General features: G+C 48.7%; 1 protein-coding gene across 9 annotated transcripts in view; it reads left to right on the top strand.

Annotated features, from left to right (window-relative positions):
* The window catches only part of NOS1AP (nitric oxide synthase 1 adaptor protein), a 172,605-nt gene that overhangs the window by 87,051 nt on the left and 72,864 nt on the right, over window positions 1-12,690 (top strand). For 7 of the 9 annotated variants that reach the window (XM_075131432.1, XM_075131434.1, XM_048859977.2 and 4 more), the window contains exon 3: window positions 7,797-7,889. The exons of the other annotated variants lie outside the window; for them this stretch is intronic. In XM_075131432.1, coding sequence (XP_074987533.1) covers window positions 7,797-7,889 — 93 coding nt within the window. The remainder of the gene's footprint in view (window positions 1-7,796; window positions 7,890-12,690) is intronic. 9 annotated transcript variants of the gene reach the window in all.

Genomic DNA, 12,690 nt, shown 5'->3' with positions numbered 1-12,690 from the left:
GAAGTGAAGAAACAGATTGATAGAGCCAGAAGAGTTCCCAGAAGTCACCTACTACAGGACAGGCCTAACAAAGAAAATAACAGAACGCCACTAGCCGTCACCTTCAGCCCCCAACTAAAACCCCTCCAACGCATTATTAAGGATCTACAACCTATCTTGAAGGATGACCCAACACACTCACAAATCTTGGGAGGCAGGCCAGTCCTTGCCTACAGACAGCCCCCCAACCTGAAGCAAATACTCACCAGCAACCACATACCACACAACAGAACCACTAACCCAGGAACCTATCCTTGCAACAAAGCCCGTTGCCAACTGTGCCCACATATCTATTCAGGGGACACCATCATAAGGCCTAATAACATCAGCCACACTATCAGAGGCTCGTTCACCTGCACATCCACCAATGTGATATGTGCCAGCAATGCCCCTCTGCCATGTACATTGGTCAAACTGGACAGTCTCTACGTAAAAGAATAAATGGACACAAATCCAATGTCAAGAATTATAACATTCATAAACCAGTCGGAGAACACTTCAATCTCTCTGGTCACGCGATTACAGACATGAAAGTTGCTATATTACATCAAAAAAACTTCAAATCCAGACTCCAGCAAGAAACTGTTGAATTGGAATTCATTTGCAAATTGGATACAATTAACTTAGGCTTGAATAGAGACTGGGAGTGGCTAAGTCATTATGCAAGGTAACCTATTTCCCCTTGTTTTTTCCTACCCCCCCGCCCTCCGTTCCTCAGACGTTCTTTTTAAACCCTGGATTTGTGCTGGAAATGGCCCACCTTGATTATCATACACATTGTAAGGAGAAAAGGAGTACTTGTGGCACCTTAGAGACTAACCAATTTATTTGAGCATGAGCTTTCGTGAGCTACAGCTCACTTCATCGGATGCATACCGTGGAAACTGCAGCAGACTTTATATATACACAGAGAATATGAAACAATACCTCCTCCCACCCCACTGTCCTGCTGGTAATAGCTTATCTAAAGTGATCATCAGGTGGGCCATTTCCAGCACAAATCCAGGTTTTCTCACCCTCCACCCCCCCCCCCACAAATTCACTCTCCTGCTGGTGATAGCCCATCCAAAGTGATAACTCTTTACACAATGTGCATGATAATCAAGTTGGGCTATTTCCTGCACAAATCCAGGTTTTCTCACATCCCCCCCACCCCCATACACACACAAACTCACTCTCCTGCTGGTAATAGCTCATCCAAACTTGGGATTATTTGAGCTGAAGTTTTACTGCTAGAAATCACTAGCTTAGCACCTGGAACTAGAGTCTGCTGAAGGGCTAACCTAGCTTTTCACACCAGTTACAGAGTGAATATTTTCGTCATTTTAGTTTATTCAGTTAGTTCAGTTTAATGATTAGTAAAGTAAAGAAAACAATTGAGAATTGAAAAGGCAGGAAAGCTTGTTTTCCTCTTCCAATCTATGAATAAAAATTAGGTGTGAGAGGATGAGCTCTACTAGTTCTAAAATATTGAAGGACGTGGTAACCAGAAACAATCAGTGAAATCTGCTAACTATAGATAACACTGAATTCAAATTTCCATCTGAATTGAGCTGGACACACATGAGAAGTAAAAAATTCATTATCTAGTAAATGACAAATGCATCATTCGCCATAATAAAAATATAAAAATGAAGAATCTGAATACATAGAATTTAAGCTTTATAGTTGCTTAAATAAATGTGTATAGATACAGTGTATCCTCCTGGTACCCAAAGAAGCACCAAATTTGGTGTAACGGCTGTATGTAGTTGCAAATCAACATGTTTTAATGTCTACCAGACAACGAGAATCAGCCTTTCATTAGGAAAATAACTAAAAGTACAAATACAAAACAAGATTAAAACTAATTATTTAAATCGAGGTTTCCTGCTTACTGAATTAAATCATAATTAAAACTCGTGACTAAAATCACTTTAACATAAATCAGTCTGCCCTGTGGGATAACCCTGGCACCTGTTTGCCGGAGAGGGTACAAAAGATGTGTGCGCGCTTTGGGGGCAGGGGAGTCTGTGCTGTAAGCTGGGCCCTCTTCTCTCTCAGTAATGGGCCACTCTTCTTTTTGCTCCAGTTACTGTGGAGCTTTGGCTTTGGGACAGGCTGTCAGGGCAACAGAGAAGTTGTGTGGCACTTACTAGCCAAGGGTTCTTTCCTTTAGTTTATGGATTTGCTTTAATTTAGTCCCCACAGCAAGTATCTGAGCACAACATTCAAACTCCCCTTCACACAGGCACGCACACACACCTCTGCCCTGCCTTGCCTGGTCCTGCCTTCTCTCAGCTCAAGATCAGACTGCTTCACTAGCTCTTCCTAGCACAAAACACAGGGGCTCCTCCCCTTCCCTCTCACTTAGAGCCCAGCCATACAGTGACAATTAGGCCATGTCTATTCCCCCCCCCCCCCCCCGAGCAACATACATTTCTCCAGCGTAGGTGGTAGTGTGCTCCGCACTATGTCGGCAGGAAAGTTTCTCTCACTAACAGACCTACCACCGCTCGGTGGGGGTGGTTTAATGATGCCGGCGGGAGAGCTCTCTCCCATTGCAATAGAGCGGCTACACAAGAGGTTTTACAGCGGCGCACATGCATCAGTACAGCTGTGCTGCTATAAGCTCTGTCGTGTAGACATAGCCTGAATCAGTCTCTTCTGTTCCTCATTCATTTCAAATGCTCCCTGGCACTCACAGACATCAGAAAGAGTGTGTCCTGCGGCCAGCTGGGCATGAAAGGGCTTTGGGGCTGGGGGTCGCAGTCCAGGTCCAGTGGACAGGTCTCCGTGTCATTTGAAATCTCACCCCAGCTGGCCCCTTTGTTGGCAGTCTCAGCAGAGAGGTCAAGGGTCAAGTCTGAACTGCCCTCCCCCACAAAAGGTGTCCCAGGAGGGTGAGGTGTGTCAGCAGTGAGCAGCGTGTAGGTGGGAGTCAGACTGTGCTGGGGTAGATCGAGGCCCTTGCGATGCAGTCACGCCAGGCTGGCAGCACTGCACCACGCCAGGAGCTGCTCATTTGCTCCAGCCTCCTGGCTGGCTGGAGGCAGCAGAAAGGTTTAGAAGCTGTCACTCTCATCTGTCAGATTCATCTGTATCTTGCGTCCATCAGTGGGTATTCAGTGGTTTTGGGGAATTGTACTTTAGTGCTGTTATTGTGAAATTGCAGGCTGAGCCGGGGGTGGTTTCTGCCTTTCAAGTACTGGCTGTCGAAGCCAATGCCTCAGTGCACACTGCTAATGTCTCAGGAAGGTGCCTACTGCTGGGGGCAGCCTTTGAAGCTGGGCTGGGGTTTGTATGGGTGACTAACCAGTGCTCTTTAATCTGGGCCTCTTCTCCCTGCAATGGGATCAGTTCTGAAATACACCATGCACCAAACTCCACTTCCCGGTGTGCTCTTGTAACAGGGGTGAGCATGTGAGTGCAGCTGTGCTGCCCAGCTCACATGGTGTGTGTGTGTCTGTGTGTGTTTGTGTTGGGGACATGAGCAACAATCTACCTGTCCCTTACCCCATACTGCTCTACCTTCTTCAACACTCAGCCAGTGCGCAACATGCAGGGTACTCTGGAACAGTGGTTCTCAAACTTATTTGATCACGCCCCCTTCTTTGTGTTCGCCCCTACACAAGTACATACACTAACAAAGAACATCCACATTCAGCTCTCACGAAATATGAAAACCACTAAGGCACTGATTCAAACAGAGCCATTTAAGTATACAGGAAAGTGAGATGCTGCTTACGGGCATTGATCACTGTTGCTAGTAGTGTGATGGGTGCTCCTGATTTTTGGAGCAGAGCAATTCCACAAATAATCCAGCGATCCATTGTAATAGGAGCAAAAGCAAAACTCTGATTGTGGTCGATGCTGGGGTGACCAGATGTCCTGATTTTATAGGGACAGTCCCAATATTGGGGGCTTTTTCTGATATAGGCGCCTATTACCCACATCCCCTATCCCGATTTTTCACACTTGCTATCTAGTTACCCTAGTCGATGCTTACAATTACATGTGCACACTGTGCCATAACAAACGGATTAATGTACAGATAGCAATGACTTTGTATAATGCTATGCACGCTTAACAGAAATTCATCAAAATGCACAGCGCCACCGGAGGACATGGTATATCTGGAGGAATCAGCTTTGCTAGTTATTCATTGCTGTGGGTAAAATGCGTGCAGTACGGTTTTTTTCCTATGCGTGCCCCCCCACCCCCAAGAATACATTGGGTGCATTTGAGAACCTCTGCTCTGGCACACGCTGGAACGACCAGGGCGATTGCCTCTCGGCTTAAGGCATGTAAATGTGTTTGAGTCAGACTGTGATTTCCTGAGACAAGGCTCAAATAATCCCAAAGGGGTGGGGACACTGACCAGCCTGCACCAGATTCGGAGTTACTCTCTGTCGGTGACATAGCGATATACTGTACTACCCGCCTTCAGCCGTTAGTATTTTGTATTTATGTTGTGGAGTCCCTAGCGACCCCCAGGCCTGAACCAGGACCCCATTGTGCTAGCGCTGTACAAACACAGCACAAAGAGACAGTCCCGGCTTCAAAGAGCTGGCAACCTAAGGACAAGACGAGACAGACAGACAGATGGGGAGAACAAGGACACAGTGAGACGGATTGGTCACCACGATAGCCCGTGGTCTCAGATAGCCCGTGGTCTCAGCGCGCCAGAGCCTGACAGTTGTCAATACCTTCCGTCCCCAAGGACCTCCAAGTGCTTACCACGCAGAAGTGCACGTCAGCACCCCAGCACAGCAGTGTGGGCCGAGAACTGCTTACAGTAGAACCTGCAGGGGGCTTGGAGAGGCCGAGCAGGAATTTTCTGGGTCTGAGTGGCTAGTTTAACAACCAGTCAACCCCCCTTTCCGTTTGTAGAGATCAATGTCTGAGGGGTTCTTGCTGTGCCACATCTTTCTAGAGATCAGTTCATGGAGCTCCAGTGCTACCCGACCCACAGTCACACGGACCCCTTCCCACCATGCTGACCCACCTCTGCCCCTGTTGGTGCTCACATAATGTCCCTGCCCTGTGGAGATGTGAGAGCTGGGACAAGTTTCGTATAGTTCTCATTGCCTCTGTGCTGGTCAGTGTAGCCAGTTAGTTCATTCTATCATCCACATATCATTGTATTAAGTGATGTTATGGTCAGTTCATATACAATCAGTGTTAAATAGATTGACATTGTAGGATTATAGATGTATAGCATTGACAAGTATTTAGCAGTGATGAGTGTGTATTAGGTGGATAAAGAAAGCAAGGCTGAAATGCATGGCCTACAGGCTGAGACCTGTAAGATGTCAGCTTAGTCATAGGCATCAGAATACGTAACATGAGTGAGTGACCTAGGGATAGCCCTATGCCCATAAAGTCATAAGGTTACTGTAAAGATGGGCCAATAGGTGATTGCAACAGACCACAACGTATTGTCTGAGACCACAAGACACCTGATTGTAACATCAAGGAAAGTCTGTGTTGACCATATGGTATACTTGGTGCATAGATGCTAATGAGAATAAGAGGAACTATAAACAACCTATAAAACAGGGCACCCTAATGTTCCTGGGGTATAGAAGTACAGATTAGGAAAAGAGGGCTGACACCTTCATGCATATGCATAAGGCATTAGGCATAGGTAGAATTGCAATGTATAAAGGGTTCCTTGGTTGGGTAAAAATGGGAATATTCACAGGCAAACCCCAGCAGTAGCTCACCCCCTACTGATGATCAGTTGGTGAGAGGTAGCATCGTTCCCACGAATGTCATTGAGGACACGAGGATGACTGCAGGTATAATTACTGCATAGGTTTGTGGAGGGTTTCTATAGGCTTGAGTAATTGTAACTTTGTTTAGTGCTTTAATAAAACTTTGTGCTGGTGATTGTCTCTGCGGTTGGTATCCTTGGACTTTGCGTGTCCCTAGAGCCTCCCCTTTTGAGAAAAGCACCAGAGGCAATTTTGCTATGTTGAGCTTGAAACTGTTGTGGCTAGAGCCAAACCCACGGTGGTATAAGACAACATCACTACATTCACTTTAAATGAAAGGGTACATTAGCCACTGGTCAAAGCCAGCTGCGTGGGGCAAAAGACCAGCAAATGCTCCAGGGACACATAGTGATCATTGGATGGCAGTTTGGAAAGCAGCGGGGTGGGGTGTGGATATGGACTAGCCCTGGAAGGGTATGCGTGCTCTGTGGTCCTGCCCTGTGGGCTAGTACCCCAATTTATGAGTGACTTGCTTACATCTTTGCCTAGGTACTTTTTTTCTCTGAAGATTTGCAATAAAAGTGGATGATGAATGTAACATCCCATCTCCCCCAAAAAGGTGTCACCGTGTCGTTAGTGCAACCAGGAGTTGGCATTGCAGCCAGCCAGGGTACGGAGGAGGGGGCTGTCTTTCTTGAGCTTCCAACACAGGATACTGGTGTAGTGGTGGTGTTGGTCCCAGCTGGTATGGCATACAGTCACTCTTCGCTTAACGTTGTAGTTATGTTCCTGAAAAATGTGACTTTAAGCGAAACAATGTTAAGTGAGTCCAATTTCCCCATAAGAATTAATGTAAATGGCGGGGTTAGGTTCCAGGGAAATTTTTTTCACCAGACAAAAAAATTGTGTCTGTGTGTGTGTGTGTATATATATATATACACACACACACACAGTATACATTTTAAACAAACAATTTAATACTGTACACAGTGATGATGATTGTGAAGCTTGGTTGAGGTGGTGAAGTTAAAGGGTGGAAGAGGGTGGGTGGGATATTTCCCAGGGAATGCCTTACTGCTAAATGATGAACTAGCTTTTGGCTGAGCCCTCAAGCATTAACACATTGTTGTTAATGTAGCCTCACACTCTACAAGGCAGCACGAACGGAGGGAGGGGAGACAGACGCACACCCTGTGTGTGGGAGAGAGAGAGAGATGCACGTTGCCCCTTTAAGTACCCTGACCCCACTCTTAAGTACATTGTCTTTTTAAGTCGATCAGGAAGTGGAGACAGCAGCTGCTGCCCCAAGCTCTCTCTGTCTCTCTCTGTCTGTGTCCCCACCCTGCTGTATATGGAGAAGGGGTAAGCGGGGTGCAGGAGCAGAGGGACACGCTGACATTAGTCCCACCCCTTTCCCCCCTCTGCACAGCAAGCAGGAGGCTCCTGGGAGCAGCTCCAAGGCAGAGGGCAGGAGCGGCACATAGCGGTGGGGGAGGGACAGCTGAACTGCCGGCAATTGATAGCCTGCTGGGCAGCTGCTGCACAGGGAACTTAGGGGAGCAGGGAGCTGATAGTGGGGCTGCCGGTCCACCCTGGTTCCAAGCCCCCACCAGCTAGCTCCAACGGGCTGCTCTTCCTGCAAGAAGTAGACAAAGCAGGCGGCTGCCAAAGGATGAGGTTAAAAAGGAGCATGTTCCCTAATTGATCAGCAACATAACAATGAAACAAGTTAACCGGGAGGACTTTAAGTGAGGAGTTACTGTATTGTGTATCAGTGTCCCTGTCGTACACTCTGTGTGTGTGTGAGAGAGAAGCAGGGAGCAGGAGACTGACAAGGAGAGCAAGACCCTTGTGGGCTAGAATGTGCGTGCTTCTTTTTGCACGTGTGTGTGTGTGTGTTTGTATTTATACATGCATGTGTGGGTGTGCCTGTGTGTGCGAGTGTACGAGAACCTTCCTTTGCCCTCCGCCCCCGCGCCGGCAATTGGGTGCTGCTTGGTGGGAGGGCGCAGGCAGGTGGTGCAGGGGGTTCACTGGCCTTTCCCTTGCCTCCCCCAGTACGAGTTTAAAGCCAAGAACATCAAGAAGAAGAAAGTGAGTCTCCTGGTGTCAGTGGACGGGGTGAAGGTCCTGCTGAAAAAGAAGAAGAAGGTAAGAAGCTCCTTCCCCCCACCCCCCAAGCCAGTGGTGCCTGTGTGGTGGGGTCCCCTCCACCTGCGGGGACATGTCTGGGCCCCTTAGTGTGAGTGATGGGACTATGGCTGTTGTAGGCTCTCGAGTACGTCCTGCCAACTGGCCTCTTGGGAAGAGGGGTGGGGGAGTTGCCCCTGCAGCCCAGTGCAGAGTTTTGGCTAGCTGTGCACCTGGCGTGGAAAGGGCCTGTCTGTTTACTGAGGCTTTGCAGGGAACAAGCCCTTTGGCTGCAGGGGGCCTAGAGGGACTGCAGGGATTGACCAGGCCCAGCCTGCAGCAGACACACTACTTGCCTCAGGCTGCAGCTAGTTCTCTGTGGGAAGCGAGTGGTCACTGCCCTGGTACCAGGCCCAGAGGGAGGGGGAATTCATACCCAACTCCTCTCTTTTCTGCCGGGGCAGCCTGTGGGGCTGTGGATGAGGGAGCTGCATTGTCATGAGCAGAAAGCGGTGCGGGGGAGGGAGCGAGCCTCAGCCCCCAGGGTTACACTGGTATCTCCCCAAGAGCACCCGGGTTAGTATGGGCCAGCCCTGGCCTGGGGGGGACACACCTTTCGCATCGCCCCATTGGCTGAGCCCGGGAAGTACCAGTGTCTGAGCAGCACCGTCTGGGAGTGGTGGCTAGTCAGCTGTGGCCGGCCAGGCAGGAGTGAGGGACATGGTCTGCCGCTGACCCCTGCGAGGCCTCACTTTGCTGCCTAGCCCAATGTCACCATGGGCACCAAGGCAGAGTGCCCATGCAAACCCTGCCCCCTCCCCCCCCCAGCTGGCTGCATTGTACCCTGCAGTGCCCAGGTGAGAGTGGGGATCCAAGGGCTGAGTAGTGTGGGGGGTCCAGCCCAAATAGCAGGATTCACCTTCTGCCATGGCTACACTAGTGTGAAGGGGCAGGAAATAGCCCCTGTGTGGCTGGAGAGTAAGTGCTGGCTCTGCCCTCGGGCAGAAAGTGTCCTGGTGGGCGGGTGTGCTGGTGGGAGGAGCTGAGGCAGTCCAGCGCTGCAGCGGCTCAGACAGGGCCCTGGCCCTGGTAGCCCCTGGCTAGCAGTGGTGTAAGCTGCCTCCCCTCTGTTCCAGTCCTGGAGTGAGTGAGGCTCAGGGAGCAAAGAGAGTGGGTTTGCACTGGGGAGCCCACAGTGGGCCAGCTGTGTCCCTCCTCCCCAGAGCAGGGCTGGCCATGCACACTGGAAGGGAGCAGTGCTCCACTTTGGCCCAAGCAAGCTGGCCCATTGCATGCTGGGAACAGCACCTTGGTAGTAACAATGAAGGTGCTGACAACCTGCGTCTGTGGATCGGCCAGGACTAGGGGGCCCTGGCCAAAGTGGACCCCACAGAGGAGGCCAATAAGCCACAACCAGTGAGACCTGTGGGACGTGGCCTGCGTGCCGCAGGACGGTATGAAATATGTCCCAGTGAGCTGTACAGGGTTGGGGAACGGTCTCCACAAGGGAAGTGATGGAGGCAAAATATAAACATGATCATCAATACCTTTTAATGGTCCATGGCTCATGGGTAGTGCCCTACCGAATTCACAGCCAAGAAAAACCCATCACAGAACGAGAAATCTGGTCTCCCCCCATGAAATCTAGTCTTTTACCCTATACTATACAGATTTCACCAGTGTTTCTCAAACTGAGGGTCTTGACCCAAAAGGAAATTGCAAGGGGGTTGCAAAGTTATTTTAGGGGGGTCGTGGTATCGCCACCCTTATTTCTGCACTGCTGCCTTCAGAGCAGGGCGGCCGGAGAGTGGTGGCTGCTGACTGAAGGCCCAGCTCTGCAGGCAGCAGCGCAGAGGTAAAGGTGGCAACACCATACCATGCCATCCTTACTTCTGTGCTGCTGCTAACGGGCCTCTGCCTTCAGAGCTGGGCTCCTGGTCAGCAGCCGCTGCTCTCCAGCTGCCCGTCTCTGAAGGCAGCGCCGCCACCAGCAGCGCCGAAGTAAGGGTAGCAGTACCGCAACCCCTCCTCCAATAACCTTTTGACACCCCACATGCTCTTTTTGGGTTAGGACCCCTACAATTACAACACCATGAAATTTCAGATTTAAATAGCTGAAATCATGAAATATAATTTTTTAAAAATCTTATGACCATGAAATTGACCAAAATGGACCGTGAATTTGGTACGGTCTGTAACGATGCTGCCTCTGGTGGGACACAACTGAGAGCATTAATTCAGGACAAATTGCTTAGGGCAGGGCAGTTACAGCCCAAGGTTGGATTTCCTTTACTATCAAGGCACACCAAATCAGCCAAACAGAGATGACCCTGGTTTTACCTTACTGGCTAACCAGAAGTCATACAATTAATTCCCTCGGACACTCCAGTTTCCCAGTATCACCACCAGCAGCCACTTCTTATGGGGACGAATGGTTATGAAAGCCAATACCCCAGTAAAAGAAAAAAGGTTCTCCCGATCCCAAAGGACCAAGCCCCAGACCCAGGTCAATATACAAGTCAGATCTTACCCACAAATCATGCTGTTGCCAATCCTTTTGAATCTAAAACCTAAAGGTTTATTCATAAAAAGAAAGAAATATAGATGAGAGTTAAAATTGGTTAAATGGAATCAATTACATATAAAAGGAGTACTTGCGGCACCTTAGAGACTAACCAATTTATTTGAGCATAAGCTTTTTGCGAATACAGACTAACACGGCTGCTACTCTGAAACCTGTCAATTACATACAGTGATGGCAAAGTTCTTGATTGAGGCTTGTAGCAGTGATGGAATAAACTGCAGGTTCAAATCAAGTCTCTGGAGTACATCCAAGGCTTTGATGGGTCATTCAGTCCTTTGTTCAAGTTTTAGTGTAGCAAAGTTCCTCCAGAGGTAAGAAGCAGGATTGAAGACAAAATGGAGGGATTTCCAGGGCCTTTTATATTCTTTCTCTTGTGGGCGGAAACCCCTTGGTTCTCCTGTGCAAAGTCACAGCAACAAGATGGAGTTTGTAGCCACCTGGGCAAGTCATATGTCCATGCATGACTCAGTTTGCAGGTGGCAGCCATTGCTCACATGCTACCTTGAACGTCCCAGGAAGACTTCTCATATGTGGATTGGAGTCTCCCAAGGTCCATTGTCAGTTAAGTGTTTCTTGACTGGGTACTTAATCTTCAAATTCCTTTCTCAAGAAGCTGACCAAATGCTTCACTAATGCTACTTAGAATCAAACACATTGAAATACAGGTACATGGCCAGTATTTATAACTTCAATTACAAAAATGATACACACATACAGATCGCATAATCATAACCAGCAAATCATGACCTTTTCATAGACATCTCACACGACAACCTTTGTACAATATTTACTACAAATATATAACAGTGGTTGCAACAATGATCTGTATGGTTACAGTTCATGTCAATAACGTCACAGGGCCCTACTCATTGGTCCATTTCAGGAGCAAGAAACAGGAGCAGCTGAGGGAGAGAATTAGCCTGAGGTGCCATGGACATGATTATTTAATTAACACTTGTTAATGAGGATAAAAGTAGGCTCCGTTCACATAGCAACCCTGAGACATTCATACAGCAACATTGGGAAGGGGCAGAAGAGAGAATTTTTCAAACAGAGGTGGGCTAGTTCCAACGGGAAATAATTGCAGTGTCCCAGCAGCACCCAATACGGAGCTGCCTGAGCATCCACGCGCCCAATGCAGGCCCCCAGAGGAAGGGGAATGCATCATCAGTGTCATAGCAAACACCATCATGGCCTTGGCATCAACCGTCATGGACCACCTGCTTCCTTGGGCAAAGAGAGGACATGGCTGGGACTGGGTGTGTGTGAGGGTGACGGGGACATGGCTGGGACTGGGGTATGTGTGAGGGTGACTGGGGGACAGGGCTGGGACTGGGGTATGTGTGAGGGTGACTGGGGGACAGGGCTGGGACTGGGGTATGTGTGAGGGTGACGAGGGGACACAGCTGGGACTGGGGGTGTGTGAGGGGGACTGGGGGACATGGCTGGGACTGGGTGACCCCTTGGAAGGGGAGGGGACACAGCTGGGACTGGGGGGGGCAGCCATGGGTGAGGAGCAGAATCCCACCCCATGCCACACAGCCCCCCAGCCCCAGGCTGTGCCCCTGTCAGGGTTCCCTTCCCACTCTGAACTCTGGGGTACAGATGTGGGGACCCACATGAAAGACCCCCTAAGCTTATATTCTACCAGCTTAAGTTAAAAACTTCCCCAAGGCACAAATTCCTTTCCTTGTCCTTGGATGGTATTGCTGCCACCACTAAGTGATTTATACAAAAATTCAGGAAAGGGTCACTTGGAGTCCCTATTCCCTCAAAATATTCCCCCAAGCCACTTCACGCCCCTTCCTGGGGAGGCTTGAGAATAATATACTAACCACTTGGTTACAATGTGAGCACAGACCAAACCCTTTGGTTTTTAGGACACTGAAAATTAATCAGGTTTCAGAGTAGCAGCCGTGTTAGTCTGTATCCGCAAAAAGAAAATGAGTACTTGTGGCACCTTAGAGACTAACGAATTTATTTGAGCATAAGCTTTCGCTACAGCTCACGAAAGCTTATGCTCAAATAAATTCGTTAGTCTCTAAGGTGCCACAAGTACTCATTTTCTTTTTGCGGATACAGACTAACACGGCTGCTACTCTGAAACCTGATTAATTTTCAGTGTCCTAAAAACCAAAGGGTTTGGTCTGTGCTCACATTGTAACCAAGTGGTTAGTATATTAATCAGATTTTTAAAAGAAGAATTTTATTATAAAGAAAAAACTAAAAGAATCACAC

This window comes from Caretta caretta, chromosome 8 (assembly GCF_965140235.1).
Source record: "Caretta caretta isolate rCarCar2 chromosome 8, rCarCar1.hap1, whole genome shotgun sequence".
NCBI classification, from domain to species: Eukaryota; Metazoa; Chordata; order Testudines; family Cheloniidae; genus Caretta; species Caretta caretta.
Note: the sequence above shows the minus strand (reverse complement) of the source record. Positions and strands in the feature narration are given on the sequence as shown.